The 26,394-nt window shown below is 41.2% G+C and overlaps 1 protein-coding gene across 2 annotated transcripts; it reads right to left on the bottom strand.

Moving 5' to 3' along the window:
* Nucleotides 1–52: 52 nt before the first annotated feature.
* CDR2 (cerebellar degeneration related protein 2) lies at nucleotides 53–26,388 on the bottom strand. Of its 2 annotated transcripts, none has more exons than XM_040458786.1 (5): nucleotides 26,222–26,388; nucleotides 16,540–16,652; nucleotides 3,158–3,306; nucleotides 2,737–2,901; nucleotides 53–1,685 (listed from the first exon to the last, which is right to left on the bottom strand). In XM_040458786.1, the coding sequence occupies exons 1-5, from the start codon at nucleotides 26,298–26,300 to the stop codon at nucleotides 821–823; spliced, it is 1,371 nt and encodes a 456-aa protein (XP_040314720.1). In that variant the 5' UTR covers nucleotides 26,301–26,388; the 3' UTR covers nucleotides 53–820. The 2 variants fall into 2 exon arrangements, with proteins under 2 accessions (XP_040314720.1, XP_040314721.1); XM_040458787.1 differs by lacking the exon at nucleotides 26,222–26,388 and adding an exon at nucleotides 17,308–17,540.
* Between the last annotated feature and the right edge of the window lie 6 nt (nucleotides 26,389–26,394).

Here is a 26,394-nt window from a genome sequence, read left to right as displayed (position 1 = left end):
CCCAAAAATAAATAAAACGTTGAAAAAAAAATAAAAAAAAAAAAAGAATGATTTACATATTTGCCTATGCTAACCACTATAGCTTTGAGTAAAAACATCTGAAGGTGGGGGTGGGGGCCCTCCAGGGCCTATGCTCATAAGCTAGCAAGATGGTAACAGCAAAGGTCAAACCAGAGCTTGCCTTTCAGTTTGGTATCAGTTGGATTTAGACATATTATGATTCCTTGTCAGTCACAGCTCAACTGGTAGCAGATGTAACCAAACTCAAGGCTTGGAGTATTTTTTAATGCCATTGATTTTGGATTAGACCCTGCTTTCTCCTGGACATTCTTCTTAACGAGTTCACAGTATACAACAGTGTTTATGAAGCCATTTCAGGCTGGCAGCCATCTGACTCCTACACAGTTTTGAGAAGTGAGGAGGCAGTAGGAGTCGCCTTAGTTTTGTTTCAACTCTGCCCTTTTCCCCAGTATACTATACACTCTCTATATACTACATATATAGGGACTCCAGGCCTACTTCTCTAGGAACACAGATCTATCCCTCCACTGGTTCTGGGGCTTTTCAAGGAATCACAACACAAATCAGTGCACCAGCCAGAGGCCAGGTTGTCACGGGATTTCCTGAGGAGCTTAAACGGAACCGGGTTATAGAACTGACACCAGCAGCCACCTTCGTTCCCTGCTGTTGGCTGCTTAGTAAGCAAAACAGCGAGGCAAACGTCATGAGCCACGTGGCCATGGGGTTTACAGACACCGGTCAGAGTGGGAGAGAGAGGTGAAAGGAAACGAGCAAGTAAGTAGTAGAGCTGGAGGTTGAATTAGGAATGAGAGGAGAGAGATCGGTATTTTGTTCTCTGTTCATCTATTTCTTGCTTTGTTTTCTTGATGCAACTAAAGATCTCTTTAAAAAGCGCCTTGTATTCCGGAGGTGTTGTGGTGGTGGGGGAACTGACGGGCTCTGGGGTGACAGAGGCTGGTTCCCAGCCGCTGGTGCCCAGCTCAGGCTGGGCGTTGGTCCCCGCCAGGTCTTTGGCGAGAGCTCTGGGGGTCTGCACAGCCTTGTGGGACAGGGAGTCCTCTCCCTGCTGGCACTTCTTCAGCAACTCCTCATACTTCACCTTCAGGGCGCTGTACTGAGTGTCCACTTCATGCAGAAGGGAGATGCCCCTCTGCTTCACAGCCCTGGCCCTCCGGATGCAGGTCTCCTCGTGGCCCCTCACAATGTCCCCCCCGGCCAAGCTGCTCAGCACCGTCTCACTGCTGCTGCGCTTAAGAGGCCTTCTGTGTGCTTCTGGCAAAGGCAGGAACAGCTCCTCCAGCAGGCTCTGGCTGTGTTCTTTGAAAGGGGTGAACAGAGAGTCCGGCACCAGCTTCTCAACGCCATTCACGAATGGATGCTCTGACTGCAGCATCTGCCGCATCTCGGCCACCTCGGCCTCCAACTCCAGCGCCCGAGCGCGGTAGGCATCCGTGGCTCCCAGCTGCTGTTCCAGTTCACTGTTCTCCTTCAGCACAAGCCCATATTCCTCCTCCATCGTCACCCGCTTCTGCCGCTCCAGGCTCAGCTGGGCCTGCAGCATCGTCACTGTTTTCTTCAAGTGCTCATTTTCTTCCTCATCGGGGCTTTGCTGACTTTGTAAGGAAGTGATCTTCTCGGCAAACACATGATCATACACAAAGTGTCTAGGAGAAAAATGTTGAAAGAATATATTATGTAGGTTGACTGGGAATGAAAAGAGATTGATTTTTTTTTTCCAACTAAGTATTTTTGAGGAACTCTGACGGTTATCTTATTTATTTATTTATTTATTTATTTGCCTATTCCGTACTAGGGCAGTGGCTAACACGAAATTATGTAAGGCTGGCAAATAAACACATGTAAGAAAACATAATTTTTGTGACTATTTTTTTTTAACCATTAAAAGTACTTCAGAACACCTATTCTCAAAGCCCAGCAGTATGATGGATATCTTTCAAGGAAATTAGAATGGCCCCGTGGTTCTCGACTTTGGCTGTGCATCAGAATCATCTGGACAGCTTTTTACCTGCACCTAGAGATTTTAATTCAGGCCTAAGGGCCTCATTGTCATTGCAGTTTGAAAAACTCCAAAGTGATTTGATGAAGGGTCAAGGTTGAAAACTACCAAAATGCAGAAGCTGGTCTCTCTCCTGCATAGGGTCCTGGGCAACTTGTAACTGGGTTTATCTTTGTGATGATTGTATCTGCCCCTCCCTGAGAGTGAAAGTGCGAGGGCAGGAGCAATGGTGTCTATTTTGCTCACCACTCATGTCTGGCATAGCACCTGCCATACAATAGGTGCTCAAGAAATAGTCCTTAAAGATTCAGTCTCTTAACTCCAAATTATAAAGGCATTTCTGTAGGCAAAAAACTTGTTTTGACATTTCAATTTTTTGCACCCTAATGTGAGGTACAGCCCCAAATCTGTAGTCTATCACAAGTACTGCACCTTAATTTAAATGAAGACTTAACACATGAAAAGCACTGAAGTGAGCACTCCCAAGACTTCCAAAAATAAGCTTTTGCAGAATTACCAAGACTCAAGAACTCTATCCATCATATGTTTAAGTTAAGTGGTTTTGTTCAAACCACTGGTGGTCTAATAACCAAGTGGCATTTCTTAAAAGGGTACTTTTAATCTACTGGGATCCAGTATGTGTCCCTGACATGAGATGTCCCCCTGCTCATAAATGCCAAAGAAAGGCAGGCTCCTACTGGCGGAGGTCGTAGAGTTCCTTCAGACACGAGAATCTGGGTGCCGATTTCTCCTGGTCACACTTCCCCTGGCTCTTTCTTCCTTGGGCAGATGACTTCAACTCCTCCACTTGGCTCTGGAGGTGGTCAATGTTGGTTTGTAGGCATTCGATGGTTTCAGTCAGACTGTGAGGAACAGATAGAAGCCATTTGCTGCTGTCATATTAAATTAAGGGCATAAGCAGTGAGGAGAGATTAGTCGCCAGCCACTCAAACTGGGTTTTCTTAATTGGAAAGGACTTCTACTTAATCTCTATTCTCCATAAAGAATTAAGTTAAACCATACCCCGTGTTGACCCAAACCCTCTATGTGCAAGTTCTATTCTAGTTTATACTAAATGACTTACCCTAGGGCTTCCTCAATGGATTCTAGAAAATTTACCTCAGAATCTTTTGCTGTGAGGCCTTGCTGTCCGCAACTAGCTTTTGATTGGTTTCTTCCAGTTCCCGTGCTGTTATATCTAATTGCTCATAAACTTTTGCATGTTGCTCATTCATCTGCCGTAGGAGCTCCACCTGCTTGGTCAGATACTGTAAGAGAAGATGATTGTGACCAGGTGACACACTAGACAGATAAAACACCTGCGGCGTCCCAACACCGATTCTCCGATTCGCTAACACCAACTGGGTAGCCTACAATTCAATTCTGACGCTACCTTCCTGTAGTGACCTCACAGGTTAGGAAGGGCTCAGTCCCATGAAACTGCCCCACTTCAGACACCAATTGCAAGGCTCAGAGACCACCTGTACTTCTTTCTGGCAAACTAGCTATAAATATGAGGGTTTCCATGACCTCCCCTCAGGTTCAGTAATTCACTACAACTCACAGAACTCAGGAAATCGCTGTATTTACACTGACTGCTTTAAAGGAGAACAACTCAGGAAAAGCACATGGGAGAGATGCATAGGGCAAAGTATGGGGGTGCAGAGTGGTGCTTCTACGCCCTCTTCAGACACATCGCCCTCCCAGCACATCGATGTGCTCTGGTTTCAGGGTTTTCCTGAAGCTTCACTGCATAGGCATGACTGATTAAATCACTGGCATTGGTGACTGAACTCAATCTTCAGCCCCAGTCCCCTCCCCAGAGGTTGGGGGTTGGACTGATGGTTCTAACCCTCTAATAACATGGGTGTGTTCCTTCTGGCAACCAGTTCCCATCCTATCACTCAGGAAATTCCAAGGGTTTTAGAAGCTCTGTGCCAGGAACTGGAGACAAAATCAAATCTATGATTTTTATTATGCCACAATACTACAGGTTCATTTTATGAAAAAAACTTTAAATCCCAATTAAAGTACCTAAGAGGAAATAAACATAGGCCATCCTTTATATGTTTACTTCCCCTAATGCTTACCAACATCCTATTTATCATATAAGGCTGATCTACGCTTACAAAGCACAATACATACATAAAATTAAGATTCGACATGAAAATCTATAGGGAGCCTGATAATCCCACAAGAGAAAAAAGTATGGAACACATGATCAATGTTTAAGCAAAAAGACCATGTATTTTTTCTCTCTTTAGAGAACGTTAGATGATTTTTTGCTTGGAAAAAAATCAAATTTTCTTCTCTAAATGAGCTATCCTGGATCAAAAAATAGGGAAAATAACACTGATTTAAGCAGAAAGAGATATTTAGCTTACCAGGATTCAAAGACTCTTGTTATTTTTAATGCTGTGAGAAAAGTTATCACCACAATCCTCCTCACTCATAAAAAAATTACCAGATTATTTATTCTGGTACAGCTAAGACTGCTTTCTAAATGGACCTTAAAAACACTTTTCTTGGGCTTTTTATACAACTATACAGTTGATGCTTGAACACCACAGGGGTTTCGGGCATTGACCCCCAGACAGTTGAAAATCCGTGTATAACTTCTGACTTATCCCAAACTTTAATAGCCTGTTGACAGAAGCCTTACTGACAACAGTTGATTAACACACATATTTTGTCTGTTGTATATACTATCTACTATATTCTTACAATGAAGTTAGAGAAAATGTAAAGAAAATCATAAGAGAAAATACTTTTACAGTATTGTTCTGTATTTAAAAAAAAAAATTCTTGTGTAAATGGACCAATGCAGTTCAAACCTGTGTTGTCAAGGGTCAACTGTACAAATGTATTTGCAGAGCTGATAGATTTCCTTCAAAGAACGTGCTCAATGATTTTCAGTGGGCTCTTTAAACGACCATGTGGCAAAGTTGAAAAACAAAGCATAAATGACCTTTTTATTTTTTAATTTAGTTGTTTATTTTTGAGAGAGTGTGTGCGAGAGCACACAGAGGAGGGGCAGAGAGAGAGAAAGAGTGAGACACAGAATCTGAAGCAGGCTCCAGGCTCTGAGCTGTCAGCACAGGGCCTGAAATGGGGCTCGAACTCATGAACTGGGAGATCATGATCTGAGCGGAAGTCAGATGCTTAACTGACTGAGCCACCCTGGTGCCCCTATGTGACCTTTTTATATCTAATTGTATAACTTGGTAGCAAGGTGTTGAGAAAACACTTAACTCTCCTAACTTCAACTTTCTCATCTGAAACTCTTGGGGCCAAAAATGTTTTAGAAAATTATTTAAATTTTAGAACAACATGGCACACACACCATACACTTTATAGCATTCTCAGTGAGGTATGGGCAGCACCCTATAATTGAACACTAATATTTTAAACTTTTTTTAAAGTTTATTTACTTATTTTGAAAGAGGGAGAGAGTGAAAATGGGGGAGGAGTAGAGAGAGGGGGAGGGAGAGAGAGAATCCCAAGCAGGCTCCTATGCAGGGCTAGAACTCCCAAACCACCATGACCTGAGCCACCTAGGCAGGCACCCCTTGAGCATTAATATTTCTGCATCAACAAGTATGGATAAGGATCATAAAACAGCCTCACAGCAGTTTAGCTCAGAGTTTGCTGCCAAATGAATCTGCTGTAAACTTAAGAAAAAAATCTTATTTTACAGAGCCTTTTGGGTTTGGAATTGAAAATAAGGAACTGTGGATCGGTTACTAACCTATCTTGTAGGGCTTGAAGTATTAAATAAGGTAAGTGAGCACAGAGCAGTCCCTGTAAAAGCTTGTGTTTATTCTTCATTCCCTCCACCCCCACCAGCTTCTCCAGGAGTCGGGCCTTAACCCTGCCCTCTGACTAGCAATGTCCTAGTAGGTCCCGTCAATGAAGGGAAGGTATTCAATCTCTTAGGAACAAAGGTTTAGAATACAGGAATACATACAATAGCTACAGAAATTTTGCAAGCCGCTTCTATATCAAGTAGAGGACTTAAGTATTCTTTGGGAGGATTCACAACAACCTGAAAAAAAGGTAACACATAGACCAGACACTAAGTATTAATTTACAATAGGAGTGGTCTCTGCCCGGTGACTAGAATATTCACATCCTCTGTAGGACACATCTGCTTTGTAATTTTTTCAATTCTCACAGAAATCTTGTGGTGGGCATTGGATCAGCGAAAAGAGCCTGGTGGGAGGCTGCCAGAGCTAAAAGCATAGGCTCTGGGATCAGAATTTGAAGTTACACTTTACCACTTCTAATCAGGTGACCTTTGGCAAGTAGCTTAATTCTTCTAAGGTGAGATTTCCTCATCACCTACCTCACAAGGGTTGCTGTAAGATTAAAAAGAATGTGAAGGGTTTGGCGTGGTATCTGGCATATGGTACAACTGCTCGATAAAAGGTATTCTCATCTCTACCTACAGTTAGTTTTCAAACTTTACATGTGTTAAGATTCATCTGGGGGATTAAACTATAGGAACCTGGGCCCCTTTCCCCTAAAGTTTTGAGTCAGTGAGACTGGGGTAGAGCCAGTATTCTGCATTTTTAGCAAAAACCCCAGGTGATATTAGTACGAGTGGTCCATGGATCACACTTACTAGAGGAATGTTGTTCTTGGACATGGAAAATCCTGGAGGTCTCCCCCCTCCCCTAACCTAATGTTTCTTTCTCTTGGGTCCGGGAGGCATCAGCATTCACTTAGATCAACAGTGATTCTTAAGCTCACCGTTTACCGCCTCCTCCTTAGGACTTGGTTTAGTTGGAGCGCTCCACAAAGATGAAGCTGTATTAAACTGCTGCAGCAGCATTTTTTACCATACTTCTGGGAAATAATGTATGAGGTGTCTTCACCTTGAGTGCTGCTGCCTAAATTCTTAGTCCACCCAAGTACTGACTCTTTGCAGATGGCTAATTTTATCTACCTTTAAAAAGCTTTTTATTATGGATAATTTCAAACATATAAATGCAGAAAAATGGCTTAATGAGGCTCCATCTATCCATCATCCACTTTCAACAGTTATCAATCTTGTCACACCTCTACTTTTCTACTCTCATCTCCAATCATTTTAAGCAAATCCAAGACAGCCTTTTTTTTTTTTTTAAGCTTATTTCTTTTGAGAAAAAGAGAGAGAGGGAGAGAGAATCCCAAGCAGGCTCTGCACTGTCAGCACAGAGCCTGACACTGGGCTCGATCCCACGAACCACGAGACCATGACCTGAGCTGCAATCCAGTCAGACACTTGTCCCACTGAGCCACACAGGCACCCCACACATCCAAGACATCTTAACTGAGATATACAGATTCATGTATTTCTAAGAAAACCATTTTAACTACAATTTAACCACACCTAAATACCCCAATAATCCCTTACTATCAACTATTTATGTTTCAGTATTAATATTTTCCCAACTGTCTCTTAAATGGTTTTTCCAGTTTCACCGGGAAGCTACTGATTCTTCCTTATTTCACACATTTACCTTAAAAATGCAGAGTTGACTTACTCTAAGCAAGCTCCCCCTTCTTTAAGGATGTGTTTTTCCTGCTGGCTCCATCTAATCCAGCAGTTCTTAACATGGGGTCCTCACAGAATTGAGAGGGTCTGTGAACTTGGATGAAAGAGAAGTTACGTGTTCATTTTCTCTAACTTCTAACTGAAATTTAGCATTCCCTTTGATTTTGAATGGAGGCAGCAAGCCATCAGTAGTATGACAGGGCACCCAGGACTTCATCACCAATAGAAATCACAGACATTTTCATATCATGTCAGAGAGGCTGCAGAAATCTTGATTCATTGGTAACACTCATCACTATTTAAAACTAGTTTTTAGTCCAACATTAGATCCTAGTATTTTTTTTAAATTTTTTTTTTACATTTATTTATTTTTAAGAAACAGAGTGAGACAAAGCGTGAATGGGGGAGGGGCAGAGAGAGAAGGAGACACAGAATCTGAAGCAGGCTCCAGGCTCTGAGCAAGCGGTCAGCACAGAGCCTAATGCGGGGCTCGAACCCACAAACTGTGAGATCATGACCTGAGCCAAAGTCGGACGCTCAACCGACTGAGCCACCCAGGCGCCCCTAGATCCTAGTATTTAATGTATTAATAAAGAAACTTATTACTACATCACACATTCATTTTTTCAATGTTTTGATAGGCATTTCAATCTAACAGATTCCCTTTGTAACTCTGTATTTTAAGAGGATCATCACAGACCTCACTAGACAGCCAAAGGGACCTATGACATAAATTTTTTTATTTTCTTCTATTTTAGAGAGAGAGCTCAAGTGGGGGAGAGGGGCAGAGGAAGAGAATCTTAAGCAGGCTCCATGCTCAGCATCGAGTATGGCACAAATTTAGGTCTCTGTTCAAACGTAACCTCTTCAGCAGCCTTTCCAAACCACCCCCTCGAAAGCAGCCCCCTTCCCAAGGCACCTATTAATTTCCCTCAAAACAATGTAATAATAAACACCCAAATTGCATAGTTGTTAGTGTCCAGTCTTTCTAACCCTCCTTGAAAAGGAAAGCCTCTTCTGTACACCTAGTTCATTCAGCACAATTCCTGACACACAGTAGGGACTAAAAATACATTGGCTAAATGTCAATTAATTTCTTTTCCTTTCTTTCTTTTCTTTCTTTTCTTTCTTTCTTTCTTTCTTTCTTTCCTTTCTCCTCCTTCCTTTTCTCTTTCTTTCTTTCAAGGAGGCTCTACTCTTACTGTGGGGCTTGAACTCAAGACCCTGAGATCAATAGTCACATGCTCTACCAACTGAGCCAGCCAAGTGCCCCTAAACAGCAATTTCTAGACTTCTGGACAACAGCTGATTGTGCTCTCTACACAATGAGGGCCACTGAAATGTTGAGACACTTAACTGAAAGATTTTGAGAAGGGTCTTGGGTAAAGCCCTCTTGGGAAAAGGCCCTGTTAGCCACTAATTCTCTCCTCTCTAGCTCCATTTATAGATGCTTCTAATTTATTCCCGTGGCAAGAATACCTTCCAGTAATCTGAAAGACCTTTATAATTCCTACCAGCTATTATGTGGGCCCCAAGCTGTTGACCCCTTTTAAAGATATAATGTTCAAATTAGAGTTGTGGCCAACATAAAGGAAACAAGTAAATACGCAAATACGTACAAAGAGGCTAGGGCAGTCCCCCTTCATCCACTGGGTATACACATTCAAAGACCCCCAGCAGATGCCTAAAACATGTTTAGTACTAAACCCTAAATATACGACCGTTTTTTCCCTATACATCCATGCATACCTATGATGAAGTTTAATTTAAATTTGGCATAGTGAGAAATTAACAGTAACTAATAATAAAATAGAACAATTATAACTATATACTGTAACAGAAGTTATACAAATGTGGTCTCAAAATATCTCATAGTCGTGTACCACCTTCTCGTGATGATGGGAGGTGATAAAATGCCCACAAGAGGACGCAGGAGGTGTGACACAGCTGTTGGGCTAATAGTGACCTTCTGACCATCCATCAGGAAGAGGATCATCTGCCTCTGGACAGGGGCTAACCACAATAACTGAAACTACGGACAGTAAAACCACACATTGGGGGGTGCGGAAGACTAGCATGCTAAAAAAAAGCTACCATAAGTCCCCCTCATTTGATATATGGACCTGTAATAAAAACACAATGAGACCATTTACAAAGAGCTTGTGATGTTTTGGCCTTAGAGGATTTGGCTTTAAGAACAATCTAAAGAATGGCAGGGAGCTTGTTTTCACATGGTAGGAGTTTAATCTTATTATTATTAAATCAAAACTAATCAGAGAAGCCCTTTACTTCCCCCAAGAATCTGTAACATATTACCTCACCAAGAAGTCTGAACTAACTTGGTCAGCAACTTAAAAGAAAAATTAATAGATCTCTCAGCAAGTTCTCATATAGGGCTAGAGAATCCAGACTCCATTTATGTGGAGCATAATGCTTTATGCTTGGCCTCTCAAGTTTCAAATTAGTTTTATCAAATTTTTTCTGAATCTAGAAGGAATCAGGTTAGCTCATTTTCTAACCTTCATTTAAAGGCACAGGTATGCTACTAATGTTCTGGTTTTCTCCATCCAGAATCTTTGATACACAACCTCAAATAAATTTGATGGGACTGCCAAGATCCCCAAATTCAAGTGGCAAAAACTGCTCAAGTACAAAAGTATCTGCCATATTAAACCGTGGAAAGGGAGACATTTAAGCAAAACATTGGGAGGGGAACATGAAAGTAGCAAAATCACAGGCAAAAATGTTAATTTTATAGGCAAAAGTATAAACATTTAAGTTCTGTGAGTTATCACATGCCTGTCTTGGAATTTACATAGAAGGTCACCTTGACTGTGAGTACAAGGTTCAGGTTATGCACAAAAGCTATAAAACAGGTCACCTTAACAACTGAGGCAACCCTTTAAAAAAGAAAGGCCAGCAGAATTATATTAACACCTATTTGCAATTGTAGCACCCTGACCTAGAATGCAGGGAAAGACCAACAACCCCAACTAAAAATGCATAAGGAATGCAATGGAAATTTGGCTTTTTTGGGATTATCCTTATACTAAGGATTACAGCCCAAATCCTCTGAATTTAGAATCAAAATGACCTTCTACAATACTGAAGAAAGATTTCTTATTACCTTTGAAAAACCTCTTTTCCCTGATTAAAATATTTTATTTCCCCTGTAGGAAATTTAAGTTGGAAAAAAAGGGCATGAATATGAAAATAAAAACCATTTATAATATAATCTATTAAAAGCTTGGCTTGTTTTTAAGATCAATTTTCCAGTAATTGAAAAGGATTTATTTTTTTTCTGAATTAAGATTCTTTCATTACTAAAATTCTTAAAACATGGATAAACTGTGCAACAATTTCTACATCCAAAATAAAAGCAAACACTTACATAATCTCATCCCCTCAGAACAAGTCTGTACCAATGGAGTACAAGCGTTCTTATCACCAAGACACAGTGGAGCAAACCGGACCTGAGAAGTAATTCACATGCCTCAAGTCTCTAGCTATTTGCCATAGAATTGAGGGCTTAAACCTCAATCTTCTAAGGCTGAAGCCAGAGCTCCTTCCATCTTCTTAAAAAAAAATCTCCAGAGGTGGAAACCCACAGCTTAGGAATCATCAGAAGTGGATCGCAAACTGTTTATCTGTCCTCTCTGAAGATACTGATTTCAACACGCGTTTATTGATGATCTATCATGGATAAACACAGCAACAGCAAAGGGAAACAAACGGGTGTGGGGAGGAGGGACTGAAACAAATCAGTCAATATAATATATAGAACATTGGTAAATGTAGTAAAGGAAGCATAAAATGCTTTAAAATTTCTAAGGAAGACATAACCTCTTGATGAAAGAAGGGATGCCTTGAAGGTGGGAGTGACAAGTCCTGTCACTGTTGGGAATCATGCAGATTTCCAAGCAGAGAGGCAACAAAACACAAGGCTGTAGGCTTGCTTACGTGTTTGTAGGAATCTTGAAGAGAATCCAGTTGCATCTGAGGGTGTCAGATCTCATTACTCTCTGACGTACTCTCTCCTCTCCTCATCCAGGAGAGAAAAACTTACTGTGCAGATCAACACTGAATACAAGTGACACAGGCTGCAGGCATCTCTGAAGCCAATCATTACTTTCAATAGTTTAATATTTTTTCTTTTTTACAATTAATAACAATCTCTAAAAGAATACCGATCAATTTCTACTAGGATTATTTGAAACCCGCCGAGTATTTGAGAGCACATTTGTAGTTCTACTTTCAAAATACCCTTTGACAGTTTCTTAGTTGTCTATTTCTATAATGTCTATAATGAGTCCAGTTTGGGGGATTTTATCCTAGTATTATTACCAGTTCTGCAATATTGTTTATCCACTTTAAGTAGTTTGTACCAGTACTATTTTTATGGATTGTCTCATTTCAAATTTTTCTGGGGGTAAAGGCTGACTTTCTGGTTTTCAATTACACCTTTTACTAACTTCAAAAAATGATCATGTATTACTTTTCTAATCAGGAAAACTCCCAATAAACATTCTGAAAAGTTAGCTTAAAACTTGTACAAGTGGGGGGCACCTGGGTGGCTCAGTTGGTTGAGCATCCGACTCTTGATTTCGGCTCAGGTCATGATCTCACGGTTCAGGGTTCTAGCCCCACGCTGGGCTCTGTGCTGACAGTGCAGAGCCTGCTTCGGGTTCTTTCTCTCCCTCTCTCTTTACACCTCCCCTGCTTACTCTTTTCTGCTCTCTCTCAATAATAAACTACATAAATTTAAAAAATAAACAACAAACAAAGTAAAAAATATTAAGAAAAAAAAAAATGTCCAAGTGGGGGGCACCCAGGTAGCTCAGTCGTTTGAGCACCCAACTCTTGATTTTGGCATAGGTCATGATCTCATGGTTCATGAGATCAAGCCCCACAATGAGCATGGAGCTTGCTTAATATTCTCTCTCACTTTCTCCCTTCTTCTCCCTCAGCCCCTCTTCCCGGCTAACGGTCTCTAAAAAAAGAAAAAACAAAACGCTAAAAAATTAAAAAAACAAAAAAAACCTGTATGAGCCGTAAAGTTCAAACAGGCTAATCTAGGTGTTAGAATGCTGGTTAGTGGCAGTGACAACTGGCAGAGCTGATAATGTTCTCATTTCTTATCTGGGTATTGACTGTATTAATATGTTTACTTTATGAAAACTCACTGAACTATATATTTAGGATCTGTGTTTTCTGCATGTGTATTTCAATAAAAAGTTTACTTAAAAGAGAAAAAGAAACTGATAGAAGGTTTTAATTAAGGAAAGAGCCCTTATAAAGTTTAGGGGGTTCCTAAAGGTTACAATGATAAGAGGCACATAATTCCCTTTCAGTAGGGAATTAGGCTCTTTGGTTGCCCGCTTACTTTTATAAGAACATCAAGCCTACCTTGTTTTAGACTATTTCAAGTCTATGTTGTGATTTGTAAGTCTGCACAGGAGCAGATGTGAACTGAGCAGGCAACAAGGCCAGTTTGTGGGGGTCCTCTCACTGCTAAGTGGGCTTAACCAGCACTGCCATTTCATCCCATTTTGTCCCATCCCCATTGACTTTCATAAAGTGATTTACAAAAAGAAAGAAGAAAGCCAAGTGCAATGGCAGAGAAGTAATCTATGACAGTGTTGTTCTCAGCCAAAACACAGCTTTGGATAAAGAGTAAAATGTTGAAAGCTTCAATTCTTGGATCTAAGAACCAGGGGACTGCATGCTCTATTATGGAAACAAGAGATTCATGAAAACATTTCTGGAATACTCCAGGCTAAATTTATTTAAATAGTTTATACATGTATTTAATTTCATATTTATTTAACCATTAAGATGTGAACTGAGTATGAGTAGTGCATTTCCATTATGCTTTGCAACATCTTATAGAAAACAATAGATGGTATAGAGTGTTACTTATAGATTTGGAGAATCTTAAAGATCTGTGGATTTTTTTTTTTCAGAATGTTAACAATCTGTCTTAATATTCCTCAATACAACAGGGAAAAAAGGTAGAAAATAAGTAACTTAGATCATAAAGCAATCGTGTTTGTGATCTCCTACAGTGGTAGCAAATAGGCATCACTCTCTTAGTATGCAAATAATACCCTTTTTTCATCTATACTTGGGAGATATTCTAAAATAAGTAGCAGTTATAGAATTCAGTTACAATGAATTCAGGTGCTTTTCATAGAAAACATCAATACAGTGTATTAAGAAAATGCTTCTACACAAATACTAATAGACATATCTCACAGTATATGATAGTCTTCATAGACTACTTCATAGGCTACTCTAGGACATCTTCTGATGAGTTGTAAAGCAAAGTCTACAACACAAAGCAAGTACGAATTCCTTGAGCACGTACAACATTTGGCTAGTTTTAACAGTTTTAAAAAAATTTATTCTGGTATTTCTGGAGGGCACCTGGTGGCTCAGTCGGTTAAGCACCTAACTCTTGGTTTTGGATCAGGTCATAATCTCACAGTTCATGGGATCAAGCCCTGAGTCAGATTCAGGGCTTAAGATTCTCTCTGGGATTCTCTCTCTCTGTCCTTCCCCCACTCACATGCACATGCTCCCTCTCTCCCAAAATAAATAAACTTTCAAAAAAATGCCTGGTTTTTCTGCATTTTTAGGTTTCTGACAAACTGTACAGTAATTACATCTAATTTTGGGTATGGCATGTTCTACACTCTTTTGATATAGAAAAGTGCTAAAAGTGGCAGCTGGTGACTTTAATATCATTACAAGATACACCTTCCTAGAATGATAAAAGTGTATTTCCCACATAGCCAATCACATTATTGGCTATATTCATAAATCCTGATGAAGAGGCAGATCTACTGTATATATACATCTTAATTATGGCTACTATGTAAAAATAAGGATACTGAGATTAAGAATTTGCCTTAGTTTTGATGGTAGATTTATTTGTATTAAAAAATTGAAGTTTGTGTAATTTTGATTGCTTAGAAGTCAAGGACTATATGTAATTCTATTTCTTTGAGTTTCTAGAACCTGGTTCAGTATATAATTAGACTCAGTAAGTTCTGATCACGGTTGTTTTTTTTTTAGAATATTTACTTGTTTATTGAGAGAGAGAGCACACTTGTGAGCAAGTGTGCAGAAGTTGGGGAGGGGCGGGGGGAGGGAGGGGTGGGGGGGGGGGGGGGGGGGGGGGGGGAATGAATCTCAAGCAGGGTCCTTGCTATCAGCACAGTGGTGGGGCTTGATCTAATGAACCTGTGAGATCATGACTGGAACTGAAATCAAAAGTCGGACACTTAACCAACTGAACCGCCCAGGCGCCCGTGATCACTGTTCTTTTTTTTTTTTTTTTTTTAATTTTTTTTTTCAACGTTTTTATTTTATTTTTGGGACAGAGAGAGACAGAGCATGAACGGGGGAGGGGCAGAGAGAGAGGGAGACACAGAATCGGAAACAGGCTCCAGGCTCTGAGCCATCAGTCCAGAGCCCGACGCGGGGCTCGAACTCACGGACCGTGAGATCGTGACCTGGCTGAAGTCGGATGCTCAACCGACTGCGCCACCCAGGCGCCCCGTGCAAAGCTTTTTTGGGTGGGCATACGAGGGGGTTGGAGCATGGAGAAAAGTATTCTAATCAGACAACTGTCAGGTTATATCCAAAATTATCATCTTTACAGTCACGACTTACACATAACTGGGCTACTAGAATGGGACCATTTATAAGACAGCACCTTGCATTTTTAAAGCCTTAATCTAGTGTATTTCATTTTAGTTTGTTCAACTAAAGGAAAAAGTACTCTTTTAATTTTAAAAAATCTATTGGGGCGCCTAGGTGGCTCAGTCGGTTAAGCGTCCGACTTCAGCTCAGGTCACAATCTCGTGGTCCGTGAGTTCGAGCCCTGCGTCAGGCTCTGGGCTGATGGCTCGGAGCCTGGAGCCTGCTTCCGATTCTGTGTCTCCCTCTCTCTCTGTCCCTCCCCCATTCGTGCGCTGTCTCTCTCTGTCTCAAAAATAAATAAAACATTAAAAAAAATTTTAAAAATCTACTAAAAATGTAAATAAGTTAAGATCATAGCAGGGAGAAAGAAATATCTATTTTATGGTTAATTTTTTTAAAGTAAACTCCACCCACAACATGGGGTTCAAACTTAAGACCTGAAATCAAGAGTCACATGCTCTACTGACTGAACCAGTCAGGTGTCCCTGATTAATTCTTTGAATGGCACAAGAAGGGTTTTTTTGTTTTTTTTTTTAAGTTTACTTATTTGAGAGAGAAAGAGAGATTGCAAGTGAGTGAGCACGAGCAGGGGAGGGGCAGAGAGAGAGACAGAGAGAGAGAATCCCAAGCAGGCTCCACGCTCAGCACGGAGCTTGACTTAGGGCTGGGATCTTACAAAGGTCAGATCATGACCTTAGCCGAAATCAAGAGTCGGATGCTTAATTGACTAAGCCACCCAGGCACTCCTGAATGGCATAAGAAGTTTAAACATATTATGAAATCAGGTAATATGATTTAAAATTTTTTCCATCTAAACCCAAATTTAGGATGGAGTTTGGCAGTGGTTAGGAGAGGGGCTGTAACCAAGGAGGGAGCCTCAACAATGTGGGTATTTTTACTTCAGCTGGGTGGTGGGTACATAGCTGTTAACTGTATTATTCTTATACCTCTTGGCATAACTGGAATATTGCATAATTCATTTTTTAAAAGAAAAAAGTAAAAAATGAAGTATAATATGGACAACTTTATTGTGCTTCACATACTGGCAAATACTGGACCATTTACTTCTAATACATTTTACCAAGGGTGAAGAGAGAAATTTCTTTCATCAGACTTCTATGTTTGGAAAGCATAAAGAAAATAGAAATCAACCTCCCACCCTCTCTAATGGTTCTTTGAAAGTGCAGAACATGATTGGTACAGTAACAGCAATAGGCCATACCTCAAAGCGTAACTCTCTTAATGAGTAAATTACCTCAATCTCCTGTAACTGCTCCTGATTGGTTGTGTACATCTGCTGAAGAGAATCCTCCAACTCTGTGTTCCGATCCAGTAACGTCTTCCCAAGTTCAGCAGCAAGTTGGAGATCTAGCACAACAAGTCAACAAGCACAATAATGCAAATGATCACACTTCAACCTTCTATATAAGCCAGTGCCTAAAGTAAGAATGAATCAAGGGGCACCTGGGTGGCTCAGGTCATGACCTCATGGTCTGGGAGTCTGGGCCCCACATCGAACTCTCTACTGACAGCTCAGAACCTGGAGCCTGTTTTGGATTTTGTGTCTCCCCCTCTATCTCTGCCCCTCCCCAACTTGTGCTCTCTCTTGCTCTCAAAAGTAAATAAAACAGGAGTGCCTGGGTGGCTCAGTCAGTTAAGTGGCCGACTTCAGCTCAGGTCATGATCTCACGGTCCGTGAGTTCGAGCCCCGCCATCGGGCTCTGTGCTGACAGCTCAGAGCCTGGAGCCTGTTTCAGATTCTGTGTCTCCCTCTCTCTGACCCTCCCCCGTTCATGCTCTGTCTCTCTCTGTCTCAAAAATAAATAAACGTTAAAAAAAAATTTTTTTTTAATAAATAAAACATTAAAAAAAATTTTTTTTAAGAATGAATCAGGACCTAACCCAACACAAAGTTTCAGTCAGATCCCAATGGAAGGAAAAATGGCACAGAAAGAAACCAGAGTTCTATTTAAAATTCAGTTGAACTGGGTTCCTCTATCCAGTAATGTACACTGTTATATACCTTACTTGTAAGATGGAGATGTATTTATTCATTCAGAAATGATCATTCATCACAGTGACCTCTAACATAATAATTATTTGCTCATGGACTGGACTTACTCATATCATTGTCTACTTTCTTCTAGAAGATCTTTACGCCAAAGTACAGGCAGATCTTTCAATAGTTTCTAGAGTTCCCATGAAATCTGGCTGTTGTGAATCTGTCAAAGCAAAGTATGTATTACAGATCCTGAACTCCTAAGGAGACTAAAATTAAGTCAAAAAAGGGAAAAACTGGGGTGCCTCGGTGGCTCAGTCGGTTAAGCATTGGACACTTGATTTTGGCTCAGGTCATCATGGTCGCAAGGTTTGTGGATTTGAACCCTGCACTGTCACCGTGGAGCCTGCTTGGGATTCTCTCTCTCCCTCTGCCCCTCCCTCCCCCTCTCTCTCTCAAAATAAACTTAAAAAAAAAAAATCAATAATAATACCTGCTCCAGGTCTCTCATTTTTTTCTACCTCTCTTCATGTCTTTCTCCAAGATGAGCACATCAGATAAGCAATACAGTGAGTTTTTAAGGTAATTACATGTCCATAGCTTATACTTTGACTTAACACAAACCATATTTCTATTTTAATTTTTTTAATGTTTTATTATTTATTTTAGAGAAAGAGATAGACACAGCGTGAGTGGGGGAGGGGCAGAGAGAGAAGGAGACACAGAATCCAAAGCAGGCTCCACACTTTGAACTGTCAGCACAGAGCCTGATGTGGGGCTCGAGCTTACGAACTGTGAGATCAAGACGTGAGCGCAAGTCAAACACTTAACCAACTGAGCCACCTGGGAGCCCTACCATATTTCTATTTTAAACCTAATTTTCCAACTCTCTCTCTTCTTAGGCATATATGTACCTAAGACAAGGTTTGTTTGTATTATACACAATACCCGAAATAAAAAATTTAATGATACTAAAATGGACAATAGTTCTAATATAAGTAACTGAAACACCTATCTGCATAGTAAGTTTCATGGGAGGTCCTTCAATATAGTGAGAAATGCACTGAACTGAGTAGAAAGGTCTGAGGTCGAGTTCTGACTACCATTTACCAGGTTAACTCTTTCAATATGGTGACTTTAAAGGTCCCTACACTTAGTATTCTTGTGTAGAGAGATGATGGTCCTATCAGTGTAAGATTATAAAAACCAAATGAAATAATATATAAGGAAGTACTTCAGAAACTAAGCTGCATACAAAATCAAAGTATTATTAGTATGCATTGATTCACAAATTAATGTTTTTATTGCTAGGCACTATGCCAAGTTTTGGCTACAGAATGGTGAATAAGATGGATGAAATTCCTGTTATCCTGACATTCCAAGAGATGAATGGGAAAAGTCAGACAGTAAATAAATAAATTTGCCAAATGTGATAAACACTTTTCATTCATACATGCATGCATACCTTCATTAATACCGGACACTGTTCTGGACATTAGGAATAGAAGAATGAACTTAGCTAAAAAATTCCCTGCCCTCATGAAGCTTCTTTCTATTGGGAGAAACAGCATGATAAAATATAAAATAGATAGCAGTAAGTGCTGGGGCGCCTGGGTGGCTCAGTCGGTTAAGTGTCCGACTTCAGCTCAGGTCATGATCTCGCGGTCCGTGGGTTCGAGCCCCGCGTCGGGCTCTGTGCTGACCGCTCAGAGCCTGGAGCCTGTTTCAGATTCTGTGTCTCCCTCTCTCTCTGACCCTCTCCCGTTCATGCTCTGTCTCTCTCTGTCTCAATAATAAATAAATGTTAAAAAATTTTTTTTAAAAAAGATAGCAGTAAGTGCTAAAGAGAAAAAATGTATCGAGTTAGGGGGATGTGAAGAATGTGGATGTGGGAGGTTGAAATTTATGAACACGCGACCAGGGTGACATTAGAATTAAGATGTGGGGGCACCTAGGCAGCTCAATTGGTTGAGTGTCCAACTTCGGCTCAGGTTATGATCTTGCGGTTTTGGAGTTAGAGCCCCGTATCGGGTTCTGTGCTGACAGCTGGGAGCCTGGAGCTGCTTCGGATCCTCTGTCCCCCCATCTCTCTGCCCCTTGCCCACTTGCACTTGCTGTTCAAAATAAATATTAAAAAAACAAAAAGGACTAAGGTGTGAAGGAACTGAATAAATGACCCACCTAGATCAATCTAGAGGACCACCATTCCACGTAGAGACAAAACAAGTCCAAAGGCTCTGGGAGGAAGTGTAATTGGAGCTAATGAGGCTGAAGCGAAGTGTGCATAAGGGGCAAGAGGGTGACAAGTCAGAGGGGCTCCAAGGTTGCTGGGGCCAGCTGGTATAGGACCTAACTAAGAAGGTCAAGATTTTGGCTTTTACTCTGAGTAAAATGGAACCCAGTGAAGGCTTTTGACAGGATGAGTGGCTGCTGTGTGAACAGACTGAAGAGATAAAGATGGAAGCAGGGTGACAGGAGGATACTGCAATCATCTCGGTAAGAGACGGTGGTGGCTTGGACCACAGTGGAGGAGATGAAGACAGGGGTAGGAATCCAGATATGGTTTAAAGTGGAGCTAAAGAGATTTGTCAACCAATTGAATGTGATGTGTGAGGAAAAAAATAGATTTGGTGATAATGAACAAAGGATCTATTTTAGAAAGAGGTCACAAGAAAAGTCTGAGGGGATATTTTAGCTGAGGCTTGAAGAGTGAGGAGTAAAAAAGTGAGACAGGCACTTCAACAAGAAAGAAGCTGGCACAGTCTGCAACCTGACAAGAAGCCAGTGTGACAGAAGCGGGAGAGGGAGAGCGGGAAGAGATGAAGCTGGACCGTAGGCAGAGCATACAAGAGCTTATAGCCCATGTAGAGACAGTTTAAATTTTACTCTAAGTATGATGGAAAGTCACTGTACTTAATGTCAGAAAATATTATGAAAACAATATTCATGATGAAAACAGGGAACCTCACTACATATGCTTTTTAATTTTTAGGGGCACCTGGGTAGCTCAGTCGGTTAAGCATCTGACTCAGGTCATGGATCTCATGGTCATGAGATCGAACCCCACATTGGGCTCCGTGCTGGGTGTGGAGCCTGCTTGAGATTCTCTCTCACCCTGCCTCTGTCCCTCTGGTGCGCGCTCTCTCTCTCTCTCTCTAAAAAACAAAACAAAAACCTTTAAAAACTTGACTTTTAGAGGTTGACAAGTTTTTATGTTTATTCATTACCATCGACATTAAAACTTAACCTAAAGTGGTAAAAGAAAAGCAATTAATTTTTGTTATGTGGTACTGTCCACTTGAGTGCATAATTAGTATTCTACTTGATTAGTTTTTCCTCATTAGGAAAAAACAAAGTAGCAAAACCTCCCAGACACCACTCCAGCTCATTTTAAAACACCTTACACCCATTTATAATAAAACAGTATATATGTTGGCAGATAGGTGTTAAAATACATTTTCTCATGATTTAAATATTAAAAAGCCTATTAATGAACTTAAGACTTCAGATAACAAGTCCATGAAATAACATCTTCTATTTGCAAGGCACAGAACTTTACGAACAGCTCAAAACACTTAAGAGATTAATCTTTCTATCTTTTCAAGGTATTTAGCCCAGATTTTCAAATGAAACAACCTGAAGCACAAAGATGCTACCTGACTGACCAAATCTACATGGTGAGTCACCGCACAACAGCAACTACTGTCAACAGCTTCTAACTTCGCTTACATCATACTCCACATCTTTATACCAGGAGGCCCACACACCTCTTTGTTTCGGGTGGAGAGTAGATTTCTCTCTATGAGGTACTTAATCTTTTCACTTGTTTTTATAGATGGCGATGAGAAGCCAGAGTTGAGCTACTTGGCTTTTACTGCCTGTTCTGCCAGTGAAATCACATACAACTCCAGGCAAGTTAATATCTTGTTTTCACTAAATGCAGAAGGAACTATGTGCCACTGGCAGAGGCTTTGTACTCATAGGGTGTGTAATGTGTATACACAGCCCCACCACCAAGAAGCCACCATGCTTATCAAAGACAAAGCATATAAACATTACCTAGACATTACTTAAATCTCTCCTGGCCTGTTGTAAGGTGGTAATTCCTCACTGGGAAGGACCAGAGACTCATCAAAGGTGTTCTTAACTAGCGATCAAAACCTGAGCCAAAACCTCCTCCAGAATCAAGGCTAACTTGTGGCCACCTTCAACTACTTTCATTCACTTATGAAACTACCTGCTACTTAATACGCAGCCAGGAGCAGCTTTTCTCCTCCTACTGCTGCAGAAAGAGATGTCAAGCATAGCACGCTTCCAGTAAACAGCAAGCAGAAAATAATTTGAGACTTGCCCTTATCTCAATCCTTATTTCCAGTTAAACAAAGCCCCAACCTGGTTCGGTAACCTGAAGTCTCAATCTCCTAAATATTTCATAGATGTTTAGGATAGAATTCCGGCAAAAACAAGTCTCAACTACAAGTAAGTGTCTGCGAAGTCACACGGCATAATAGGATATTACTTCATCTGTTAGTTTAAAGACAAGGGTCTTTTTTTGGTCTTAAAAAAAATTCATTTCCTGTTGTGTAGCATCTGGCTTCCATAACCATAAGAAGCCAAAAGCTGGCAGGAAGCCCAAGAAGCATTTCTAAATAATTAGTGGGGGCAATGGGAGAATGTTCAATGTCCTTATATTTTAAAGTAAGACACAAAAGGATACAATATCATTTTGAAGCTTCATGCACCTGATCATCTCTAGTTTACGATAAGGATTTTCATTAAGAGATGGTCTTTTCTAAATCCTATTGAACTTACTGAGCTGATCTAGGCAGCCACTAAAAATACCACACACTGGGGCACCTGGGTGGCTCAGTCGGTTGAATATCTGACATCAGCTCAGGTCATGAACTCATGGTTCGCAGTTTCGAGCCCCGCGTCAGGCTCTGTGCTGACAGCTCAGAGCCTGGAGCCAGCTTCTCATTGTGTCTGCCTCCCTCTCTCCCTCTCCCTCCCTCCCTCTCTCTCTCTCTCTCTCTCTCTGCCCCTCACCTGCTGGTGCTCTGTCTCTCTCTCAAAAATAAATAAAACATCAAAAATAATAAATAAAAATACCACACATTTCCTGCAGGCTTGAGAATTACAACCTATCAGTATCTTCATATGTTTAATATTTTCACTAATCAATCTTTGCACATAATAATCATCTATTTTAACAGATAAACTGTAAGGTTTAAACCGGTACTCTACTCAGCCCTATGCCTTAAGCAAAACTACCTCTGGCAGCTGAGTGATTTTTTTTTTAAAGGCTCTTTCTTCCAGAATTCTGAAACCTTTAAATTCCACTGCTATTATATTTTTAATTGACTTCAGTTTTTCATGAACCATGAGGACAACATATTCCCATGTTAGCTGAAGACTGCAGCAGTAATTCAACAACATAAAGGCTGAAAGCTTTTCCTATTACAAAATCAGATGCGTCATTGGGTGATGCTTCTGTGTAACTCCTGTTGCCAACGTTACTATAATTGGGAAAGCAAGAAAGTCTGAATATAAACATCAAGAAAAATGATGGTGCCAGTTTTAATGACCCTTCAACAATGATTCAGCAAATTAGTTGTGCACTTGGAAAACATACTCATCATGAAAAGAAGCAGAAGTCTAAGGATTCCTTTAAACTAAGATTTCATTTGCTGATCCATATAGTAGAAACTTGAAGCGTTATTCTAAGCTTGCACAGCTCACCAAATGACAATTATAATAGCAGTTGGACTGAAAGAAAACTTAGTCTCTGAAGTCTTTCCACCTTGTTCTCAGGCACACATTTCAAAGCAAGCACCATCATTACCTGCACAGAAGGCTCCTGCTGTCCCAGAAAGGATCTTACCCATAGAGATCATTGTCAGTATTCTTACTGCGCCAACTCAGCTCGCTGACAAAAGACAGTCTCTTTATCAAAGTGTTCTGTAAAAGCAAAGGTTTTCTCCTTCTGCCTGCACAGGCTTTACATGTTTCTAACAAGGTATAAATGGTGGACCAGAGCCTTCTGAGATTAGAATTTTTCCGCAATTTTAATTTAAAAAAGAATGCCCCACCAAACTTTGATACGATCGATCTACTTAAATAATACTTCTATTACTAAAGGAAACAAATTTGTAGTTTAATGACTTTGAGAACAGGATCTTAAAAAGTTGTTTTAGGAGCTCTCTCCAAACAAGGCTTGCTCAGTAAAGTTAATAATGAGGATGTTAAAAAAATAAACAAATGTCCGCACTTGATAAAAATCCCACTAGATGTGTTTATCAATCTGTTCAACAGGACAGACTTGCTCCCAAACTGTATTTAGCAGCAAATATCTACTAAGGGCCTACCATGCACCAGGCACTGTAGCTGGGCACACACCAGGAGGCAACATCTCCAGGCTTCTCTAGTAAACAGATTCCTACACTGTCAACTCCAAAGGTAGGATCTTATCTATCCTATCTTGTGGATAGGATCTTATCTATCCTATCTTGTGGCCCCAGTGCCTAGATGAATACCTGGCACAGAGTAGATAATAAATTTTTCAGAAATTGACACACTTAAAAATTCATTAGAAGTTTAGGTATTCTTTAATATATCATTTTTAAAAACTGGGACAGGGGCGCCTGGGTGGCTCAGTCGGTTGGTTAAGTGTCCGACTTCGACTCAGGTCATGAACTCACAGTTGATGGGTTTGAGCCCCAGCTCTGTGTCAGCACAGAGCCTGGAGCCTGCTTCAGATTCTGTATCTCCCTCTCTGCCCCTCCTTTGCTCACACTCGGTCTCTGTCTCTCAAAAATAAATAAAAATGTTAAAAAAAATTTTTTAATGAAAACTGGGACAAAGCTATTCTTTTATTCACAGTGCAGACGTCATTCTTTTACAGGCCTATTCGTAAGTTATGACTTTTGCAATTTCACACCTATTCCTACCCCCATGCACTTGGTTATGACATACAGGGTTGTCAAAGTCCACTGTAATAACAGATGTGAAAGTCTTCTGAAAAGCAGAGAACAAATTCCAAATGCAAACTGACATTAAGGAGGTTCAGACCTGTGCTCATTAAGGTTTCATTAAACTTGAACATCTCATGACTTTGTTTTGGTTAGAGGTTAAAGAGTTCCACATGTAACCCCAACATGTTACATTTGCTTCTTGTAAATTTAAGTATTACAACTTAAATCTGCTCTTAACAACTTCCCACAGGGTGTAAAGTGTAGTGTGGACAAAAGCACCTGATGGGAGACATGAAAACAGTTTGAGAGCCTCAGTTCACCAAATATTAAAACTGAGCCTCTATTTTGTGATCAGTGTTATGCTAGATTTTTTAATAAGGGCCTATACAGATCTATGCTTGCTAAATAAAAATATTTAGCTTCGATTATACAAACTGCTTAAGGTATTGTAGGGAAATGTTGCAATGGTGCAGTATTTGACTCATTAATCCTAGAGAAAGTATCAAACTAGGCCATCAATCCTTATGGGGAATTCTGAAAACGGGTTTGTTAAAATGTAAGACAAATTTGCCTTGTGGATATTGGGAACATGATGGCAAATCATGCACTATAGCCACTGAATAGCTTGGACTATGTAAGTGAGCTTGTGAACCACTTTGGTTCAAGTGACTGTCCACGAAACACTTAAAAAAAAAAAAAAGAAAAAGAAAAAGAAAGAACAAAACCACCTCCCCTCTCAAAAGAGTTGCTTGTCTTGTTTTCCTTTCTTGTTTTCCTTTTCTAAGTACAAGCTACTCAAGCCTACACCCTTCCCCACCTCCACCCCAAGTTCAATGATTAGCATGAACAAGTATCACCGCCATTTAATATTCAACTAAATGAGATGTTAATTTGCAGTGCGGTTTTAGAGCTGAGAAAGTTGATTTGCACAGAATTGCAGAAACCGAAGATGCCTGGATAAAATTCCTAAGGAGTATTTGGTGTGCTGGTTAAAAAGTTTGCTCTGAAGTTCGGAGTGGAATCCTATCTCCCCCAGTAACAGTATCCATAGCTTGATGGGAAGGAAGACTAAATGGGCATCAGTGTTAAAAATCCACAAAAAGCGTTCCCTAATTGCAAATGCTCTCTATTAATATGCAAAAAAAGGTGGGGGCAATGCCTCCAAACTGAAGGCTGCTTTAACATTTTTCTTTGAGACATCTTCAGCAAGAAATCCGAGGCAGGCCCAGATCTGAAAGCCTGTTTGCAACTAAAAAACTAGATGCCAACTAGGAGAAGTGGCAGAGGCAGAAGTGCCTCAAGTCATTTTCACTTGGCATCTGGTGTACGATGCATTAGCAAAAAAAAGTTTTTCAACCTTCTGACACCCAATTTAAGAAGCTGTAAGCCGGTGATAAAGGAGAGATAAGGTCTGGGCAGTAGCTAGGACTCCTCGTTGTGAGTGTATGGGTTCAAAAATGCGTGCCCCCACGCTTGACTTGGGGGAGGTCACTTGGCGGTTTAGCCTCGCTTTCCTCATCTGGGAAATGGGGACAAGAGACGCTGCTCTCCAAGTAAGGTGTCGGGTGGATGAAATGGGAGGGCCCGGCACCGTTCCCGCCCCCCAGCACTGCTACCCCCAACACCTGCAGCAGCTCCCACCGGGCGTGGGCCGGGGGTCCCCCTGGAGGTGTGGAGGGGCAACCGGAGCTTCCAGGTAACGCGGGGAGGATTCAACCGCTAACTGGGGAGGCGGTCCCAGCGGTGCCCGGCGCAGTTAGCACCCCACACGCAGGGACGGTGAGGGTCACTAAGCAGAAGCGGCCTCCCGGCAGGCTGGGCACCCTCCCGGTCCCCACGCCAGGTGGGCGCCGGACATTCCCGCACCTGACGTCCGCCAGCCGCCAGGGAAACCAACTTTTTAACGGTTTCGCACCCGGGAGCCTCCCTCTCCAGGCCGCCCGCCCGGGGAGCGACCGCGCCCTCACCTTGCTGGAGGTCCCGGTGGTCGTACCACGGCTCGTCCTCCTTCATCTCAAACTCCTCCACCAGGTTTTCCGCCAGCATCTCGACCGGCTCCTCCGGGGGCAGCGGCCCCCGCCGCCGCCGTCCCGCCTCAGCCGCTGCCCCGGGCGCTCCGCCGGCCCCTCCGCCCTCAGCC

This window comes from Herpailurus yagouaroundi, unplaced genomic scaffold (assembly GCF_014898765.1).
Source record: "Herpailurus yagouaroundi ecotype Mexico unplaced genomic scaffold, PumYag 222, whole genome shotgun sequence".
Taxonomy (NCBI): Eukaryota; Metazoa; Chordata; class Mammalia; order Carnivora; family Felidae; genus Herpailurus; species Herpailurus yagouaroundi.
This window is presented reverse-complemented; position numbering and strand designations above follow the sequence as displayed.

Bases quoted from the DNA above. Each gene is read 5' to 3' on its own strand.
- CDR2 (XM_040458786.1), bottom strand. From the start codon at position 26,300: ATGCTGGCGGAAAACCTGGTGGAGGAGTTTGAGATGAAGGAGGACGAG. The intron at 16,653-26,221 runs GTGAGGGCGCGG...TTGTTGTGCTAG, and splicing joins CCACCGGGACCTCCAGCAAG to ATCTCCAACTTGCTGCTGAA. The intron at 3,307-16,539 runs GTAATTTACTCA...CTTCTCTTACAG, and splicing joins AGCAGTTACAGGAGATTGAG to TATCTGACCAAGCAGGTGGA.